The sequence below is a fragment of the Ziziphus jujuba genome, chromosome 8, assembly GCF_031755915.1.
Source record: "Ziziphus jujuba cultivar Dongzao chromosome 8, ASM3175591v1".
Classification (NCBI taxonomy): Eukaryota; Viridiplantae; Streptophyta; class Magnoliopsida; order Rosales; family Rhamnaceae; genus Ziziphus; species Ziziphus jujuba.
The window spans coordinates 13,104,361-13,126,657 of record NC_083386.1 but is presented as its reverse complement, the minus strand read 5'-3'; the positions used below and the strand labels follow the sequence as shown (position 1 = coordinate 13,126,657).

At 35.6% G+C, this 22,297-nt stretch overlaps 1 protein-coding gene and 1 long non-coding RNA gene across 2 annotated transcripts; one reads left to right on the top strand and one right to left on the bottom strand.

Annotated features, from left to right (window-relative positions):
- Nucleotides 1–12,501: 12,501 nt before the first annotated feature.
- On the top strand, nt 12,502–14,236 carry LOC132804960 (uncharacterized). Its single transcript, XR_009640292.1, has 3 exons — nt 12,502–12,784; nt 12,898–12,958; nt 14,104–14,236. It is a non-coding gene; the product is annotated as an uncharacterized LOC132804960 (long non-coding RNA).
- A 5,946-nt stretch (nt 14,237–20,182) lies between these two features.
- Nucleotides 20,183–20,509, bottom strand: LOC125421550 (uncharacterized). Its single transcript, XM_048470756.1, has one exon. It carries the CDS (start codon nt 20,507–20,509, stop codon nt 20,183–20,185), a length of 327 nt encoding a protein of 108 aa, XP_048326713.1.
- Between the last annotated feature and the right edge of the window lie 1,788 nt (nt 20,510–22,297).

Genomic DNA, 22,297 nt, shown 5'->3' with positions numbered 1-22,297 from the left:
CAAAGCTGCCAATTTAACTTTCTTAGCCTCCGAATAGTTATGACAGTTGAATATTATCTCCATTCGCTCCTCCCACTCTAGGTAAGCCTCCGGATCACTTTTTTCTAAAAAAGGTGGCATGTTTACCTTAATATTTCCAAGATCATCATCCTCATTCCTTGATGGTCTCCCAGGGGTTGTCCTTCTTTGGAGTGCAAAAATATCATCAACCTCCTCTTCAAATTCATCTCCAAAGTTACCTTCCCTGAATTCTTCTTTAGGTCGACCTTGGCCTCCATGTACATCAAACCTTGGATTCGGCTCACCTTGAGAATTTTCCACTCTATCCAATCTTTGATCTAGGTGATCAAAATGAACATTCATCCATTAAAGTTGTTCCATGATTGCCATCATGTCGGTATGTTCGCCTTCAATTCCTGTTGCTCTTGAATCGCCTTTGAAACCCACGGATTCTTCTTCATTAATTCTTACTGATCCATCTCCTCTCCTCATCCTTGAATCTGCCATGTTAGTTAAAATAATACAAAAATCCTCACCAAATTCACTCCCTCACATGTTTCACTCAAACAAGGTCTTGACACTTGTGCTTGCACACTAGTTTCGGGTTTTATCCTCTTTTAAGCTCACACTCTTTTGCATTTTTCCACTCAAAGAATTATCTCAAAGTTCTAATTAAAATACACACAAAACAGCAACTAGATTACAAGTACATTCTAATTAAACTTATCAACAAAACAGTAACAAAAAGCAAGCAATATTGAGTGAATTAATAAAACCTAGTTCTCGGCTTCTTCTAGCAAAAACAAGGTAAATCAACAAGAAAATTTTGGGAGTGAATAAAAAGCTTACCAGAATATTAATAAACCATTAATTCAAGGATAAAATATTGAAAAGAGATTCAAACAATGAATAAGAATCAATTCGAACAAAATAGGGAATAGTTGTTGATTGTTCTTGTTGTAATTTAAGTTTTGTATCAAATCCTTTACCAATTTTAATCCAAATAATCTTAGCACTCAAAAATACAAATTCGCAGTAACAATATAAAATTGCAGCAACTCCAAATATGACAATTTTCCAGCAAACAAATTTCAAACTCCAAAACCTTGATTTTTTTTTTCACTCACAGAATTTAAACACAACTCCAATAGAAAGAATCAACAACAAAAATCACAATAACAACACCAAAATTCCACCAAACTCGAGACCTCACTCCAATAATAACAAATTGCACAATTTTTAGGTTTTTATGCAATATGCTTTCAAAACTCTTTTTTTTTTTTCTCAATATATGAATGCAACTAATTAAGATTAAAGTAGCAAAGGAAAATCAACAATAAACCAAATTAACAAGAACTATAATGAAAAACAACCAACAAACTAGGAAGCAAAAATACGGTAAAACAAGGAAACCTAATTTGACTAGGAATGAGATTTTTTTTTTTAATATTTAGAATGTGTAGAATAGACATAACCTTAACCTAAATCTAAAATTGTAGATTAACACAAAACAAAATAAATCAAATAAGATAGATCAAAGATTTGACCACTAAGGTATCTTTGACCAATTTTCAGCTTGTAAAGGCTCCAAATCAGCTCCCATAGGCCATGTAGGATTCCAAATAGGATTATTTATAATCCCCATATGTTGCCCTTCATTGGTTCAAAGAGAAAATTCCAAATCAACAAAATACAGTAAAGCCAGCAACAAAAATAGCATTTTCAGTCAAAAAATCCTTCTATGCGCAAACCACCATTTTAGATCCATTTGATTCCACCTTGTCTTGATTCCATGACCTCTTAAAGATGTTCATTGAATTCACGAGGTGTTGGATCCATTCTTTACTACTCGGAGTCTAAAAATGCACTAAAACAGCTTCCTGTGCCCGTATCGGCCTTCACTACTTGGATGCTTAAAACATGCTTTGAATTTTCAGGTATGGACAAGCCTTTTTGAGAATTGATAACTTCTTGTATGAATCCAGCCAGGCTGTCCTTAAATCTCTTGGCTTAGGCCCTAATAATTGGCCCGGTTTTTATCCATATTGGATCAGTAACCCAGTGGGCAGTTGGTTGTGCCGGCACGGGTGGATTCCTTCATCAACTCCTCCCTGGTGTCAAGAAACTCACCCTTGAGTTGTACAAAAAGAGTTGGTGAATTATCATGAGGAAGTATGGACTAAGGTCAGAAACATTATTTTTGAGTGTGAATTAGGTCTAACAAACATATATTAAAAGATATGTTGTTATTGGTACATAGGGGTTGAAATCATTGAAGGCAACTTTACGGTCAAAAACTTTGCAGTTACCTCTCTAACAAATTCGGGTTTTAAATCCATGATTTGGAAGATATCATAAGTGTTTATTGCCTTCTAAATTATTCTGAAAGCATTCAACTCAATTACTAGTATAAATCATTTTCTTGAAGACCTAAACTAGTTGTATGATCGACTCAAATTGTTTTCTCCACAAATTCGAAAAGTAATTACCACTTACGAAAGTATTGTTCTTTTGCTTTTTCTTTCAAAAGATAGGTTATTTTTCTTCTTTTTTTTTCCCATTTGGAAAAAAAATGCTTTTCTTACTTTTTTTCTTGAAAATACTAGGTACAACTAGTGTTTGACTTTAAAATTTTCAAAAACATAAAATAAAATTATTGCAATTAATGTGTGAATATATATAGTTGTGTTTAGGGAATAACGCATGAATAGTACTTACACCACAAATGGCGAAATTCCTTATCACTATATGATATATACAGTCCGTCTATGATGCGGACGGTCCTCATGCGGACCATAGTATTGGTGACGGTTTTTCATAGTATTGGTGATGATTTTATAAAAAACGGTCGTTAATACTATGAAAAACCGTCACTAATACTGTGGTCCTCATGCGGACCGTCCTCACCATAGAATTTCCGGTGATATATATATATATATATATATATTTTGAAAATAAATATTTTACAAAGAGGATTTTAGAGATACACTTATCAACTGGGACAACATGATCCAACCAATCAATATCAATTTCCATTCCAAGATTCAAACTAGCTCGCACCGTTGGTTCTTCTGTGAAAAATGCTTAACAGAATGACGACGTGCTGTAAATGTGATCATTTGGCGAGGGTAAATCAGGTCATTTTACTGTCCTCATCACGTGCCTCTTGTGTGTGTGATTAGGGATCAGAAACCAATCTCCTCAGATAGGGATTTTACTGTCCTAATTCTTTTTCCTATTCATCAAAGTGCATGAATTTCCTTCTTCAACAGCAACAAAGTGAAACTCAAAGGTAAAAAGAAACTCTTTTTACTTAGCATTCAAAGTTTAAAGTTTTGCTTGACTTTATTGATTTTTTTTTTTTTTTGGTTTTATGTGTAGAGCTGCAGCAGCTTTGATGATGGGTGCTGATGATTTGCACGAGTTCGAAAGATCTCGCCTTGAAAGGAATGATTTTTCGATGAATGGTAGTGTTGGAATGGTGAATCCAGCTTCTAGGCAAATTTATTTGACTTTCCCAGCTGACAGCACTTTCAAAGAGGAAGATGTTTCAAATTATTTCAGGTTCTATTATCTTAAAATGGATTTGTGGGTTCTTTTTTCTTTTTTACTTCAATTGATTATTATTCAATATGTTCATTTTTTGTTTTCAATTGAAGCATTTATGGACCAGTTCAAGATGTGAGAATCCTATACCAGCAAAAAAGAATGTTTGGATTTGTGACTTTTGTCTACCTAGAAACCGTGAAGCTTATCCTAGCTAAAGAAAACCCTCATTTTGTTTGTGATGCTGGAGTTCTTGTTAAGCCTTAAAAAGAGAAAGGCAATGTCCAGGACAAGTACATGCAGATTCTAAAAGCTTTTGATATGTTTTTCTCTTTTATGTTGTCAGCAAAATAGTAAACTTTCTTGTTGCAAAAGCTAATTTCTTTTTTTTTTTTTTGTTTTTTTGTTTTGTTTTTTCTCTTGTGATTTTCCAGGAAACAGCAACAGTAACAAGTTAAAAGAGGAGATTTTTCACCCTGTGGTACCCCCAACTGGTTTGGATTTTAAAGACCCATATGATCTTCAACTTCCAAAAGTGGATTTTTTTTTTAACTCGTGGTTTTCTATATTTATGAGAAGAATAGCATTCAAACCATTTTTGACACGATTTACCTTCGCTAGATGGTCACATGCGCAACAGTGGTCATTCCGTTTAGCATTTTTGACAGAAGAACCAACGGTGCAAGGGAAAAGAAAGTTTAGGGTGCATAATGCCAAGAAAAAAAGTTTAGGATGCAATGTATCAACCATGATAAAGTTCAGGGTGCATAGCTGTCAATATCCCTAAATAATATTCAGTAGTAATAGGTTTTGAATAGTAGTTGCATGCATCCCAATGTTTTTCATAGCAAGATATATATATATATATATATACATTAGTAAAAAGGGTTTCACCATATGGACCCAAGGGTAAGCCATGAAAAGCTTGCAACTATTCTAGACTCATATGTGGATATTCTGAAGGAAGATTCTCTAAAGCAAAACATTTACATTAGATACTTCTATATGACTATATTACATAACACACCTATGCAAAACTTAATATATGACACATGAGTGATATAAGATAAGGTCTTTAGAGCTTTATCTTTATCATCCCCCCACAAGTGAAACCTGGTGACGTGCAATGGTGAGCCTAGATCGAAGTTGAGTAAAATAAAAAAGAGATAAAGCTTCTGTAAAGATGAAAAGCTATATGCGCAATTAACATCGAATGAAGAGTTGGTCCAATGTGAAGACCAAATTGAGAGATCCCTTTCAAGTGTTTGAGAACATGCTTGCATCGTTAATGAGGAAGAAGAGGCTCTTTGAAAAATTAACTCAATTGATTGACTATAAAATTTATATATGGCCAAGTAAGAGTGAGGTATTGAATGGCCCTAGTGGTGCTTCTAAAGAGGGAAGGGTTTGAGAAAAGCTCCCCAGATGTTGTAGAAAAACCGCTGCTAACACATGTCGAAGTATCGGACTGTTTACAATTAGACATGTTAGTTCTATCTAGCAGATGAAGAATGTAGTTTGATTGGGATAAAATAAGCCCATCAAGGAGAGGCCTTTCAGAGCAAAAAGGGAGTTCACTCACTAATTTACTGTTGAATAAATATGGTATCATTCCTATTTACCAAAATATCATCCACGTACACAAGAAAGCAAATCAATTGTTGACAAAAATTATGCATAAACAGATATGGATCATATTTGGCATTAATGAAGCCCTTGGCAAATAAAGTGGATCGAAGTTGATCATACCATGTCTGAGGTTCTTGTTTAAGACCATAGATGGCCTTATGTTATCAACAAACATGGCTGGGTTTGGAGGGATCAACTAAGCCTTCGAGCTCATGAACACGGTTTCATGAAGAAAATCATTTAAGAAGGCATTGATCATATCTAGCCATTGGATAGGCCATCGTTTTCTCATTGTAATAAAGTGAATGGTTCAGATTGTAGTTGGTTTAACAACCAGGATAAAGGTCTCAGAATAGTCAATACCTGGATGTTAATGTAAAACTTTAGCCGTTAGCTGTCAAGCGAGCTTTGAGACAAAGCACCTAACCACCAGGTTTATACTTGGTCTTGAAAACCCATTTATTACCTATAATATTGAACCGAGAGTCAAATGGAACTAATACACAATTTATTACCCATAACACTGCATCGAGAGTCAAAAGGAACTAATACACAAGTATGGTAACATTGCAAAGTGACATAGAAGATGTAAATAAATGAAGATAATGCTTTGTCTAACAAACTATTCAATTTAGAAAAGAGTGGAGTTCCCAAAACTTGATGCTCAAGCTTATATGGTTTACAAAATGAAAGAAAAGGTGGTGAATCTATCGTAAAAAAGTTGGCAATTTAATACATGCATTTCTACCAAAACACTGCATTTGAAACTAATCATAAAAAAACTAAAATGGTATGGTTTGAAACGGGTTTAAAGTTGGTACGTGTGACTCCTTGGTACGTGCTTCTCGAACGGTCACAATAATTTAAATTGGTTCTTTTCCTTGTTACTGTAGCACTATGTTTCACTCTGTTTCTATTTCTGCTTTTGTTGTTGTTGCTGTTATTTCTATTGCTGTTGTTGCTGCTGGTATTTTTGTTGCTATTGTTGCTGCTGTTCTTCCATTAACTCCTTGGTGTCAAGAACTCGCCCTCAAGTTGTAAAGAGAGAGTTGGTGAATTATCTAGTGGAAGGTATGGACTGAGGTCAAATTAAACACGGGAGAGATGTGAAGGTCATCTGGCAATCCAACAAGGTAGGCATTGTCTTCCGCACTTTTGGTAATGGAAAAAAGACCTAGCTTGTTGGGATATAACTTGTTATAGGTACCAACTGAGAAAAAATCTTTTCCCAAGTAAACCATAACAAGATCGCCCTCCTCATATGTTTTATGTCGACAATGGGCATCTGTAGTAGCTTTGTACTTAAGGTTTGCCTGTTCAATTCGGTTTTGAACATCTTTTTGAAATTGAGCATAGTTTTCTGCAAAAGTAGTAGCTCCTTGATGATGGGGAAATGTAGAAAGATAATATCAGTGGTGTTATTGGGCATCTTTGTGTAGACAATGGCAAAAGGCTGGAGACCAGTGGAGCTATTGACCATACAGTTATAAGCAAATTCTACTTGTGGTAACATGGAATCCCATTGCTTTGGTTTTTTCGATACTAGACTGCAAAGCATATTGCTAAGTGTGTGGTTGATAACCTTAGTCTAGCCATCATTTTCGGGATGATAAGGACTGCTATATTGTCAAGACCTATACAAAATCTCTTATCTAAACCCTAGATGAGCCTTGCTCCTAAGGAAAATCCTATCTAACCGTTCTACGAAAAATCTGACAATATCTCCCCTAAGGATTAAGCATGACTTAAAAATTTCCTGCACAAAAAAACTCCTATACAGCATCACCTTATTCGTCCCACCTGATTACAAAAGATTCCATAAATTTTCAGGACTTCTATAACAATAGCACAGGGATATAGATGTGAGGAATAATTTAATAAGACATAAATATCTTTATAATCCATGTCTGCCCGCACCACCCATTTGGTATAGTCCTATATCTTTATACCGCTTTATGAACACACCAATTGCATAATGTAGAGGAAGGGTAAAAAACAACAACAACAACAACAATAATAATAATAATAATAATAATATTAGTACAACTTGCCCGAAGGATATCATACCTGTCCGAAGGTTGGCACTTGTCCAAGGGCTATCATACTTATCCGAATGTTGTGATACTTGCCCAAAGGCTACCGTATAATAATAATAATAATGATAATGCATGATAATAACAATAAAAATAATCATAATAAATAATAATAATAAATACAATAATGATTTGCAATAATGATAATAATAATAATAATAATAAGAATAATGACAAATAATAATGATAATAATAATAAACAAATAAATAATAATAACAATAACAATATTAATAACAATAATAATAATCACATTAATTAATAATAACAACTACGATAATAATTAACGACAATATCAATGATAAATAATAACAACAAGAACAATAATAATAATAATAATAATAATAATAATAATAATAATAATAATAATAATAACAACGATATTAATAACAATAACAATGATAAATAGTAATAATAATAAAAATAATAATAATAAGTCATTAATGACAAATAATAATATTCCCATAACAATTAATAATTTTATTAATAATTATAATAATAACAAATAAGGATAATAATAGAAAATCATGATCATGAATAGATAAGATAAAATAAAATAAAGTAAAATAAAATTTTAAAATTATAAATATACTATAAAATATGCTCACTCGTAGTAGAGATACATACAATACCATCTAACATGCTAATACGCGATCCCATGATATCAGTTGTCGCAGGTACACTGTTACCAATATGGTCTAGGATAGTTGCCTATAATGGCCATCTGACACCTTGGACTCGTAGGCAGTAGAGTTATGAGGCTAAGCTATTCATGGGCTGAATAGGATTGTTACCCCCGTACGGTGTGGTATATACAAATATAACATAATATATATATATATACATGAAAAAGATACTTGATACACTATATGATATACCAATGGTGCTAGATAGTACTTGATGTCCCGAGCACTACTTGATGGGGTGGTTAAAAAGAGAAGCCCCACAATTGGTCACCTTGGCATCCCACGGCGCCGATTGCTAATAACTTTCTAGGGTTAAAACAATCGTCCTTCGACCGAGGAGAGGGTGGGTGATGCTCACTGAGCAAAAATACTTGTCAATTTTTAGGCCCACAGCTCTCATAGAATGGCCATATATATATACCCGAGAAATTCATAATGATAGCCATTTTGCGGCCATGGGGGATAGTTGATGCTATGTAAATATATTTGTCTACCCTCTTTCACCCCAGCTCAAAAGGATGATCATGTATATAACTTTTGCGCTGATCCATAACATAATAAACAGCCATCTTACAGCAAAGGAAGGGGGCGACTGATGGTCATTGTGCAAATACACTTGCCAATTTTTTGGTCCATGTCTCTCATATGATAGCCATAATATAATGAACAACCATTTACAGGATGGCCATACATACTTGTGCGCTAATCAGTGATACAATATAGAATACCAATACTATATGGTGCATCTTAAAACTATAAAATTTTACAATATTATAAATATCAAAATTTGATAAAATACAACCGAGTTTGTACACTTTAACTAAATCCATAAAATTTTATATTTTCTTCTTTTAAACAACCATATAAGTCCAACAATTTTATAAATTAATTATTACCAAAATAATTTCAATTCCATAATTATCCAAATACACAAATATATTTTAGACACTAAATGTAACACCCTGACCCATGAAAATGCCCCATGATGCGAATCTACCCGAGACTGTTCAACTGACAACCCGCTGGGGTGCTGACCCAATACAAATGAAGGTGGGACCGATCACTAGGGCCCAAGCCAAGAAGTTCAAGGAAAATCTTGCTGTCTTCATACAAGGAATAAGTCATAGTCAAGAGGGGTTGGCTATATCTAAAGAACCAAGGCCTGTTTTACTCATACAAGCAATAGAAGCCAAAACGGGCTCGGGTGACGCTTTTGGTGACAATATGGAGGTCGGGTTGTATGAATTGGAACCCCATCCTTATGGGATCAATTCATATGGAGGATGAGTCATAGAAACCAGCCAAAGCAGCTTCAAAGCCGACCAATGAGGTGGTTTGCGCACAAGGGGAAGAAAAGGCCGGATTTGCTGTATTCCTTGCTGACTTTATTGTATTTTACTGTATTAGCCTTTTCTCATACTTCCAAGCAAGGGCAACATGAGGAACTTCACAATAAGCTTATTTGGCATTCCATAAAGATTATTGAAGCTGATTTGGAGTCCAACTGGATCAAAGAAGGGTCATTACCAACAAAGCCGAAAATTATCATTTTTAGTTTCCTAATTTGTTTTTACTTTTTGTTTTAGGAAACTACCATTACTTTTTGGTTTTTATTTATTTATTTTCTGGAAAAATAACTTTAGGAAGGTTTTTATTTTATTCTTTCCATTGTAAATTAATTAATTCCTAATTTAGTATAAAGGAATTAATTAATCAAACTTAGAATAGGAAAGGAAGTATAGTTTCGGCCAACTAGGTTTTTTTTATGTGTGTGGCCGGTTTTTCCTAGGGTTTTTAGGGTTTATTTTGTTTCTTTCAAAGCCTATTTAAAGGCTTATTTTTCAATAAGAATACAACTTTGATTTGATTGAGAAAATATTTGTGAGATTAATTATTTCTTTGTTCTTTGAGAACACCTAAAACACCATTAGAGAATTAGTTGTTTTAGCTTGACTTATCAATAGGTTTTCCATCCCCTATTGTGGTGTCTACATTATACCAAGGTTTCTAACTACAGGTTGGTTAGGGGTTGGGGTCCATTCCATTAGAACTTGAACTTAATTGAGATCTGGGCTAATATAATACGGGTTTAGGAGCAGGTCGTCCTAGGTTCGTATCACCCCGAGTTTGAAATTTTGATTGGGTTTGACAAAGGTTGACAACGATTGACCAAGTAGGTTTTACGGCTGGCTTTTTACAGTGAGAGGAATTTTGTGTTGACTGAGGCACCATGACAACGTACTTGTCAACACGAGTTCATAGACTAGTAGTACACCAAAATTGGGCTAAGAATAAAAAGTTATGGTTAAAACAAGATGCGATCAGAACTGATCGGCAAGCCTAGAGTTGACTTTTTATTTATATGGATTTTGATGTTGACTCATATACTATGTGATAATGCTCATCGATATGAGTCTGTTGACTCACAGCACACTTAATTTGTACCTACTGTTGAAAGGTTACGACTTTATAAAGTCGTGTCTAATTTTATGGGACTGACTTTATCTGGTAGTGAAAAGTGCCATGTGTCATGTTTATAAAGATGCCACATGTAATGATGAGAGAGCGACATGTGTCAACCTTAATAAAAAATTATTTTCTGTTTCTTTTTCTTTTTCTTTCTCCCTTCCCTCTCTCTCCTCCCTCATGTTGAAAACACCCCCTCTCTTTCTCTCTCTCTCCCCTCGAATTGGTCGGAATTAATGAATTTATAGCCACCCACTAATGATATGTACCGAGTCCCAATATAGCCCAATCGCCAGCAAGCTCGGCCGCCAAATTTCACGGCCGGTTGGCAGGAGATGCGCCCAGATTGGGCGATGGAAGCCGATAGTGGCCATTTCTCTTTCTCTGGTGATTCCCCCGTTCTCCGATGGCCCCAGTCCATTTTCATGCCTTATCCTCAATATTTTAGGTCCCCTGATTTAAAAAATGGCCTCCATTGGTCCAAATTTCAAACTGTTTGTGAGATATGTTGGAGGGGAGTTTGGCAGAAACTTCCCGGTCGTTTGGCGTTGAGCCCAATGAAAGTTCGTTTAGTGCTCCTCATCCTCTTAGCTTTTTATTGGTACCCTATTTATGAATTTTGGTGGTGTATTTGAAAAGTTACTATTTTTGAGTAAATTTGTATTTATTGTGAAAATAATGTAAAATTGAATATATATATATATATATACACATATGTGTTTACATGTATATGTGCATGTATATATGTGTGTATGTTTGCGAATACATATATTTGGTATATATATATATGTGTGTGTGTGTGTGTGTGTGTATATACATATATGTGAAAATGTATATATGTATATATATATTGTGAGTGTATGAATGTATACATGTATATATATTTGTTTAAATATATTTTTGTTGAAAGCTTTTGTATATAAATATGAAAATATATATATGTGTGAACATTTGTACTTGTTAAAAAAATATGTTTCTTAAAGGTTTGTATGTATATATTTAAATATATGTGAATAGATGAATGGATATCTATAGATGAATATATTTATAAATATATATATATATACACATATTTGTAACACCCCGTCCCAAATCGCACCGGAATCCGTGCACGTTGACCGAGGTTGACTGTTGACCGTTGACCAAAGGGGTCAAAAGTTGACTTTTTGACTCGGTGGGAATTTCGAGATGACTAGGGTACCGTGGCGAAGTGCACGATGCCACGAGTTCGTAGACTGGTAGCACGTCGAAAACGGAGCTACGGTTTGAAAGTTATGGACGAAACAAGTTGCGGTCCAAACTGTCTAAGGGGTGCCGGAGTTGACTTTTTGTTTATGGGGAATTGAGCTTTGACTTGTGCATGGTTGTGAAGTGCTCGTCGATACGAGTTCACAGACTAGCGGCACGCTCAAAACGGACATCCGGTTAAAAAGTTATGGACGTTTGAAGTTTACCGGATACCGTATTATTTTAATATTTTTTTTTGGGTCGTGAACAGTGAAATGCCACGTGTCAGCTTCTGAGTGGTCCACATGGCATGAACAGTGTCACGCAGGGTTTTAATTTTGAAAAACTCTCGGGGAAGAGAGAGAAAGAGAGAGAAGAGAGAGAAAGAGAGAGAGGAGAGAGAAAGAGAGAGAGAGAGCCACCGCCGGCCACCGGATTTTGCCACTGTTCCGGCCGAGTTACTGTACAAGCGCCGGACAGAAAGCTTGCCCACCTCATTTCCGGCAAAACCTCCAAGTTTCACGGTGAACGGCCGCCGGACGCGCCCGGATCGGACGTCCGAAGTTTGGCGGCGATTTTTCCCCTCCACCGCCGGCCACCGCGAATCGGCACTGTTCCGGCCATTTTCCGGCCACACGCGCCTGACAGCCTTGATCCTCTCCTCAAGTCCGGCCTACCCACCAAAAATCACGGCCATCGGACCACCGACGCGCCGGGATCGGAGCGTTTTCCGGCGAGGGGTCGAAAATCTTCAAACGGTGATTTCTCCGCCGTCCGACCTCCATTTTGCTCACCGTCGGTCCCGTTGGATTGCTCTCCTCACGATCTACAAATCTGCAAAATTTCACAGCAAACGGCCACCGTCGGAAAATACTGTTCCGGTGACCGTTGCCGGTGACGTGGCGGCCCGCCGGAAATTACTGTTCCGGCGAGTACCCGAAAATTCCGGCCAGCTCCAGTCCGCAGTGTTCGACCTCCTGAACCCAAATCCGACTTCCGTTTCCGCCAATTCGCGACGGTTTGGGAGAATTGCGGAGCCGAAACTCGAAAAGCTTTCCGGCGAGATTCCGACCCCGTCGGGTTCGATCACCGGAAAGTAAGACCGAATCCGTGATCCTCATCACGCGAGCTTCGATTCGGTATATAACTCGTAACCCTTAGATGTTGCTTGGTGTTCGCTCCCCGGGTATCCATTTGGGAATTACCCGAATAAAATATTAATATTTTTGGTTTGTGCACTGTGGTTGTTTAGGTGCACGCGCGAGTAGTGGAGTGGATCCCGAGGAGGATCTTAGTTGATTTGCGCTCTCCAGGTGAGTGACCCACCTTCAAAAATTATTTTGAACAATTAATTAAATTTAATTGGTATTTAATTTATTATTTAAATTGTGCTCATGTGGTGTGGTTGAATTATGGTTTTAATGCGGTTTAATTTAATTTATTTGTTATGCATGAGCAAGGTATGTTTCGGTATTAATTTTACGTGGTTTCAAATGTGATTTCTCGGGCATAATTGGGTTAAATATTTTATGAAAATATTTGTTTAAGTTGGTGGTTTAATTTTATAAATTATGCCCGCGGTATTTCAATTATTGAATCTCGTATTACGAGAAAAGGTATGGTTTTATCTGTTATTGATGTTTTCGTACCGGGTTATTAAATAAAATATGTGGGATGGTGTTTTGTGAAAATTTGGTATACTTCCCACGGTGGTTTTTGAAAAAAACGGTACGGTTGGTTGTTTATGTTTATTTTTAGACGCACTCATACAGTATTGGTGTTCTGGTGTATGGTGTATGGACACGTGGTTTAGCACGCGGTTATTATATGGTTTAGCGTGCGGTTATTACTTCACCCGTGAGTTGCCATTGGACCGTGGGCAGGCAAGGTTATTGTTGCGCACAGCCGCCCCCCTCCTTGGCCGGGTGATGGTTTTTTTAGCAGTTGGTACTGTCGGGACGCCGAAGTGACCGCTGCAGGTTTCTCTCTTTAACCTCCCGCCAGTCGGTACCTCGGGACGCTGGGTATCGGAGGGCATCACCGGTATATGGTGTGGTGCGTCAGGTGTAATTGTCGGTGTAAATTGCAAATAGTGTTTTAAACCCCAAAGGTGTTCTAAAATTATTTATTATAATTTATTACATTTTTATTATATTTGGGGTATTTATTTATTTAATTGTTGTTTGTTAAATTATTTAATCCCTTGGTTTTTGGGAGGTATGCACATTGGGTTTTGCGAAAAGGTTTTAAAAAGGGAACATTTCAAACGGAGCGATTGGTGAGAGTTTTGAGGGAAATCATTATTTTCCAAAGGTTATTATTATTTATTATTAATTGTTGGTATTTGTTCCACTCCTTAATTGTTATTATTTTATTATTATCATTAAAAGGTGTTCAGTAGTTCGGGTTACTCACGGAGATGATTAGCATCTCACACTCTTAAATTCCGTTCCCTTAGGTGCAAGTGGTGGTAGACGTTCTTCCGGAGCGAACCAAGTTTTCCGCTGCTGTTGTGTTTCGAGAAGTTTCTTTGTACTCTTTCATTTCAGTGTATTATTTCTTTTCAGCCTTGTTGTATTTCTGTTGTTTAGCACTTCTTAAAGCTCTGTATACTATTGGAATACTTCTGTCTTATTTATGCACTGGACTGTTGTTGCTTTGAGAAGTGCTGGAATTTGTGGAATCAGTTTGTAGTTTGTGGGAGGAATAAGGGGATGTTTTTAGAAGTGTGTTTTCAGTGCAGGTAATTTGTGGTAAGTAAATCCCTTAGGGGAGGCTCTGTCGGATTTTCCTTTGGAGGGTCCGGTAGGGTTTCCCTGGGATCAGGGCTGTCTAGGGTTCCGGGGAAGGAATTCTGGACGGGTCCTGACAGTTGGTATCAGAGCATAGGTTCTTGTAATCCTAAGGGACTGTGCATTGCTGTACAGCCCATCCGTAAATTCCTTCCTTTCGTAATCGTGCTTAAGTGTCCCTGTTTCTCAACTCTTGTTTGTTTCCTCATAATCTACTACGATGAGTCGGCGGGACACACGTAGGACTCGGGAACGCTCTGCTGAGAGTTCCGGAAGTCGTTCTAGCCTTAGAAATCTGGTCTCTCAACTAACTAGAGCCTTAGGGGGTTCAAGCTCTAGTAATCGATCTGTGGATCAAGCTCGACGTTTAGGAGCCGTGGAGTTCGATGGGAGCCAAGGCCCAGCAGCAGCCTTGAAGTGGCTATCCAGCATGGAGAAAATCTTGGAAGAGGGGATGCAGTGCCCCGATGAAGATATGGTGAGGATTTCTGGGTTCATGTTAGAGGGAGACGCCCGGAAGTGGTGGCAGATGGAGAAGACCCGCAGAAGGCATACGTGGGATCAGTTCAAGATTGCCTTCTCTACTGAGTTTTGTCCTCCTGCCTATCGTGAGGCAAGAAGGAGAGAGTTCGAGGAACTGCGACAGGGGAACATGACAGTGACCGAGTACGAGAGGAGATTCCGGGATCAGGGCTGTCTAGGGTTCCGGGGAAGGAATTCTGGACGGGTCCTGACATATTTGTGTATATATATGTATGCGTATATATATGTATATATATGTGTGTGTGAGTGTGTGTACATACTTGCTGAAAGGTTGTACATATGTGTATGTGTGTGAATGTATATTTTGTGTTATTTAACATTTTGAAAGGTATTATGTATAAAAATTAAGAAAATCATTATTTAATTTTATTATGCTATTTTATATGATTTAAATATATTTGTTATATAATATTTATTATATGGTTTGGAGAAATTAATTGTGTTTATTTATTGTTGAATTTATTGTTATATTTATTTTGTATGATAAAATGTATTTATGTGAAATTAAATTATATGTGAATTTTATGTGGCTTAATATGTGAATTTGAATATTTGTGAAATTTAAATTATTTTGGTGGTAATTAATTTTAATTAAAATTGTTGGATTTATGCGATAGTTTAAAAAGAAATATGGAATTTTATGGATTTAGTAAAAATGTACGAACACGGTTGTATTTTATTAAATTTTGGTATTTATAACATCGTAAAATTTTATAGCTTTTAAATGCACCATACAGTACTGGTGTTCTGTATTGTATATGTTGTTAATACGCAAGAATGTATGGCCGTCCTATGGAAGCTATGAACCTGAGGGTTGGCAAGTATATTTGTACAGTGAGCATCAGTTGCCCCCCTCCTAGGCCGTAGGATGATTCGTTATTATATTATGGATATCCTATGAGAGCCATGGATCTGAGACAAGTATTTCACACAGTGGGCATCAGCTGTCGCACTCCTTGACCACAGGATGGTTGTTTATTATGGTTTAGATCAGTATGCAAGTTATATTCATTGTCGTCCTTGTGAGCTGTGTTGAGAGAGGGTAGGCAAGTATAGTGTATAGTGAACCTTTAGGCAAGTGTGGTAGCCTTCGGACAAGTTTTACTATTATTGTTATTAATATTACTCTTATTATTATTATTTTATTACCCTCCTATTTAGATTATGCATTGGTGTGTTCATAAGCAGTACAGAAATGTAGGACTGTACTAAGTGGGTGGTGTGGACGGACATGAATTATAAACGTATTTATGTTTTATTAAAATTATTCCTTGAGTTTATATCCCTGTACTATTTTTATAGAACTCCTGCAAATTTGTGAAATCTCTTATAGTAAGGTGAGAGGAATAAGGTGGTATGATATAGGAGTGTGTTTTTGTGTAGGAAATTTTTGGTGCATGCTCATCCTTTAGGGGAGATGCTATGGATTTTCTGTAAGACTGTTCGGTAGGGATTTCCTTGGGATCATGACTTTTTTAGAGTTCCGGTAAAAAAATCATAGATGGGTTTTGACACTAAAAGTTATTATTTTTCTTAAATCCTTAAAATTTATTTACGCAAAATTATATTGTATCACATAAAATTTATATATAACTTAATTTAACACAAATACATTTTATTATGCAAAATAAATATAACAATAAAATTTAATAATACTTTCAGCAATAAATAATCACAAATAATTTCTCCAAAACCATATAATACATTTTATATAACAAATATATTCAACTCACATAAATAGCATAGTAAAATCAACAACAATTCTCAAAATTTAGAACATACATAATATTTTTCAAAATTCTAAATAACAAAAATATGTGTAAACTCATCTTTTACGCAAAAATATATATATATATATATATATATTTATCTATATACATAACAAAATCCTTTTAACAAATATATACATGCTCATATACATATTTATAAATACATATATATATACGTATATATATATACAAATAATGTACAAATACATAATTACATATGTTCACATACATACATAGGTACTCATGTATATATGGACAATTCTTTTAACAAATATATATATATATATATAAATATAAGTATCTACACACATGCCAAAGGAGTATCCATATATATTTATGCATATATATATATATATATATACACAAGAATATGCATTACAAATATACATGCACATATTTATACATAATTATGTACATACATATACAATTTAACACAATTATTACATTAGATACAAAATTTACTCAAAAATGGCAACTTTTCAAATACACCCATAATTTATGAACAAGGTACCAATAGAAAGCTAAAAGGATGAGGAACACGCTACTAACTTCTATTGGGCTCAGCATCGTCGGTGATAGAACTCATCCCGGGAACCCTCCTAGGATCTCTCGGGTGGTCCCACCTGGTGAGGTCCCATTAGACAATCCTTAAATAATATCCAATGGAATCCCACTTAAAGAGTAGATAAACGAACACAAACAATATCATATAATATCTCGATAAAAAGATAAAACCACAACAGCATAACTACACATATATAATACGGTCAATACTATGTCCAATATCTAGTTTAGAGCATTCTAAGAGTATTTATAAAATGTAGAAGAACAACTGATACAAATACGTCTCAAAAGATAAAGATAAATAGAGAAAGACAAGTATTGCTGTTGTAGTGGAAAGCACGAAATAACAAGCGGTGCATGAGGTAAACTGCCAGCTAACTTCCTGGATCTAGGGGAACGAATTTAAATCAAATAAAATGTAAGATAAGATATCTTAGTGAGTGGCATAGTGTAATAAGAAAATAATACTTTATTTCTGTAAAACTTGCTCTCAAGACATCTCGTTCCACTTTATTAAGAAGTTTCCCATTTAAAAATAATTTTATAAAACCCAAACTTGTACACTGAGTCAATATCATAAAACTGATGCTCAAATAGTATAAAGCGAATAATCATTATAATATTATAAAAAATTTTAATCATGATATAAATATTTAGCATAAAATATTATAAACACAATTTCACAAAATAATTATGAAAGTGCGGAAATAACCACAATATTGGAAAACCAACAATATACTCAGAACATTTACAATGTACCATACGATATACCAAACCATAAATCATGGGATAAACCCACCTCACGACCCTTAATGTATGAAAGGTATCATGGAAATAGTAAACTGTTGCGATGTACCCAACCTCATGGCCCGTGACAATAATAAACCGTCGGGATGAACCCAACCTAATAGCACCATGGCAAACCTGAGCTATAATATAATACTGATAAGAAACACTGGTACTATATGGTACATCAATTAAAAATAAACAATATAGTATCCGTAAAACAATATTATGAGATCATACTTTTCCAAACAATAATGTATCATAAATCATAATTTAATATTCAAACTCAACTGCTTATTTAAATATTTCAAAATTTTCAAATCATCATTTCATGCTAAAACCAGAAACACCACAGTGAAATAAATATCACAATAAACCAATTTTAAGGAATAAAATTGTAAAATATTTGAACATGCTTAAAATCATATAATTTTCAATCTGTTTTCTCAGATCAATTATTTTCCAAAATGATTCAAAATCTCAATTCAGATACCAGGATATTTAAATACCACAAGTCCATTTATGAACTCATTAGAATTGGAAACTATTTAAAATATTATCAAAAGTCACATAAAATGATAACACATATATATAAAAGCAGATATTTATATATGCATAAAACAAACAGGTCAATCAAATGGTATATATGTAAAATATTTAAACCATATGTATATATATATATATATATATTATACTATATGCCCCAAACATTTTAAAATGATATAATCATTCACTGTACTATAGATGCTCACTCCTACCTTCTTGCAGGATTGCCTCCAGACTCAACTCGAGTGCTTGTAATATAATAAAATATTTCTTAGGTTCCAATAACTAAATCAAAGACATTTGTGAACACCAAATGTCTTAAAATAATTTGTGCAACTATAAAATTACGCAAATTGGACACTAACCAGTCCAATTATATTGCGTACCCTTAGGATTCGGTATCCAAAATTGGGGCTTTTCACCCAAAGGCTAATCTTTAAAAATTGAACCTTCAAATGGGTCCTAATTCACTAATCTAACTTTAATTTGGTCTAATTTGACCAATTTTGTCCAAACACAGTCCAAATTTATCCGGTATTTAAATAATTAATCTAAAAATGGAAAAGTTATCAAACGACCTCCAAAATTCACAAACTTTATATCAATGGAAAGCCCAAGAGATAAGGAATGCAATGGTGTACTCACCTCGGTGCAAAAGTGTCACCGGTGGCAAAAAACTTATCGTAAAACTCGGCTAAATTCCATGTTGATGTATCCTTCAAACGGTGAGGAATCTTGGAAAACAGAGCACGGAAATGAGTTTAGAGGGTCCAAAAATGGGGGGAAAGGTGTATGGGATGGCCTGGAATGGCCAAAAATGACCAAACGGTCAGAAAATGCCAAACAGTCGCCGCCGATTTTGAACGGCCAATCCCGACGCGTCGGTTGGTGGTTTAGCCTGAAATTTGGCTGGCATGGTCTCCCGAGGTGGATAACAATGGTGGCTGGCACATGGTTCATGATGGTGGCTGGATTTGGAAAAAAGGGCAATGACCCGGTTGTGAGTAAAACGAGTTCAAAATGACCCAGTTCGGATTCGTGGTTTGGAGAGAAATTTATCAGGTTTGGAAGATAAAATTGGTATTTTAGGACTTATTTCCTTGTGGGCACGCTTCCCAATATTTATATAGAGCCTTGGGTCACTAACAGACAAAAACTTGAGACTGGTTTGGACACTGATATAAAACTAATGTTTAAAACCTCTCAAAACCATAACTTTTTATCCATAACTAAGAATTTGGCGTGCTATCAGTTTATAAACTTGTATTGATGAGATCTACACATTGATGTAATGATCAAACCCAAATCTTAACCATAGAAAAAGTCAACCTGGGACCCATATATAGTCAACTTGGTCAAACATGGTCAAATTTGGTCAAACTTGTTCAATAGGGGTATTTTGGTACGGGTCATTACAACCTACCCCCCTTAAAAAATTTTCATCCACAAAATTCGTACCTTAGTTTTGAAAGAGGTGAGGATACTGACTCCGCATTTGATCCTCTCGCTCCTAAGTTGCCTCCTCGACTAGGGGATTTCACCAAAGAATCTTCACTAAGGGTATGGTCTTGTTGCGAAGCCTTTTCTCTTCCCTATTCATAATTTGCACTGGCTGCTCCTCATAGGATAGTTCATCCCTCAACTCAAACTCTGGTGTCTCCAACACATGCGATGGGTCTAAGATATACTTGCAGAGCGTGGAGATGTGGAACACATCATGGACTTGAGAAAGCTCCTTCGGCAAGTCTAACCTATAAGCCACTAGACCTATCTTCTCAACTATCTCATACGGTCTAATATAACAAAGACTTAGCTTCCCTAACTTTCCAAAGTGTACTACGGCCTTCCAAGGAAAGAGTTTCATTTATACCCGATCACCATCCTCGATCTTGAAATCCTTCCTATGCATAACCGCGTAGCTCTTTCACCTATCTTGCGCTACTTTCAACCTGGCCTATATAATATTAACCTTGTCCACTGTCGCTTATATAATCTCAGGACCTAGACGTTTCCTTTCACCTATCTCATTCCAACATAATGGTGTCCAACATTATTTCCCATATAATGCCTCATAAGGTGACATCTGAATGCTCAAGTGACAACTGTTATTGTAGGCGAACTCTACCAAAGGTAGATACTCATTCCAATTTCCCTTAAGCTGTAATACACATGACCTCAACATGTCCTCTAAGGTCTGAATAGTCTTTTCAAATTGTCCATCGGTTTGGGGGTGAAAAGCTATACTCAAATTTAACTTGACACCTAGCTCCTTCATTAATCTCTATCAAAACCAAGAAGTGAACCATGGGTCTCTGTCAGTTACAATGGATACCGGTACCCCATTTAACTCACTATATGATTCATACCGGTATCCCATTTCCATTTGGGGATAGGTAAAGGTTATATAAGTCCAGAAGGCTTTTGTCTCTCTGCCTTCACTTGTTGGCAAATGAAACACTTGAATATATATTCAATAACTTCTCTTTTTGTCCCTGCCCACCAATAATACTCTTTCAAGATATGGTACATCTTAGTACTACCAGGGTACATAGCATGGGCAGAATTATGGGCTTCTTCCAGTATTTAACTTTTTAGCTTTTCATTAGTTGGAAAACAATGTCTAGAACCAATCACCAAGGCTCCATCGCCTCTAATAGCGAAATCTAATTTTCTCCCTTGTTTAACTCTCATTCTCATGCTCATTAAGTAAGGGTCTTTAAATTGAGCCTCAAGAACACAATCCATAAGTATCAATCGTAATCAGGAGCTAGCAAAAGTGCTCCTGAAGTATGGATCCACAAATTAACATCCAACTCTCGTAACTCAACCATCAAAAGAGGCTGTACTGTCTGTACATAAGTTAATGAGCCTGTAGACTTCCTACTTAATGCATCAACCACCACATTTGGCTTGCTTGGATGATAGTCAATAATGCAATCGTAATCCTTAAGCAACTCCATCCATCTCCTTTACCTTAAATTCAACTCCTTCCGAGCAAATAAATACTTAAACCTTTTATGCCTGGTAAAGATCTGACAAGTAGCTTTATACAAGTAATGCCTCCAAGTTTTCAATGAAAAGATTACCATAGTATTCTCTAAGTCATTAGTCAGATAATTTAGCCCGTGCTTCTTCAACTGCCTAGAAGCATTAACAACAACTCATAATTTTCTAAAAAATCCATCCATCAATTCATAAAAAAAAAGTTTAAAACTTAAATCTAATCTTTTCAAACCAATGCTAGTGTCTTAAAATTAAAACTGAGATTGTTCTTTTTGCCTCCAATTACACTCCTAATACCTGCAATTATAAGATCCATGCTCTCCTAATTGATTATCCAAATTTCTTAACCTCGTCAAACATCTTTATTTTCACCAAATTTGTTAAAGTGATGAAAAAGAAATTCTCATACTCATTCTAATGGAGGGCCTTAGATTGCTTATAGAACACAACATAATTCTCAAGATTGTCAGCACCAAAGAGTAAGAATCCATAAGATCAAGTCCGAATCTCTCAACATCCCAAATATCATTCTTGAGAAACCCTAAATTCTTCCAATTTCAAATGAACTCCAAGAATTTATACCTCAAGCAATAAAGAAATTTAAATCTTAATTCTAATATCACAACCAAATACTATAAACTAACTACTA

Excerpts from the sequence above, each read along its gene's own strand:
- LOC125421550 (XM_048470756.1), bottom strand. The coding sequence starts at position 20,509 with ATGAAACTCTTTCCTTGGAAGGCCGTAGTACACTTTGGAAAGTTAGGG.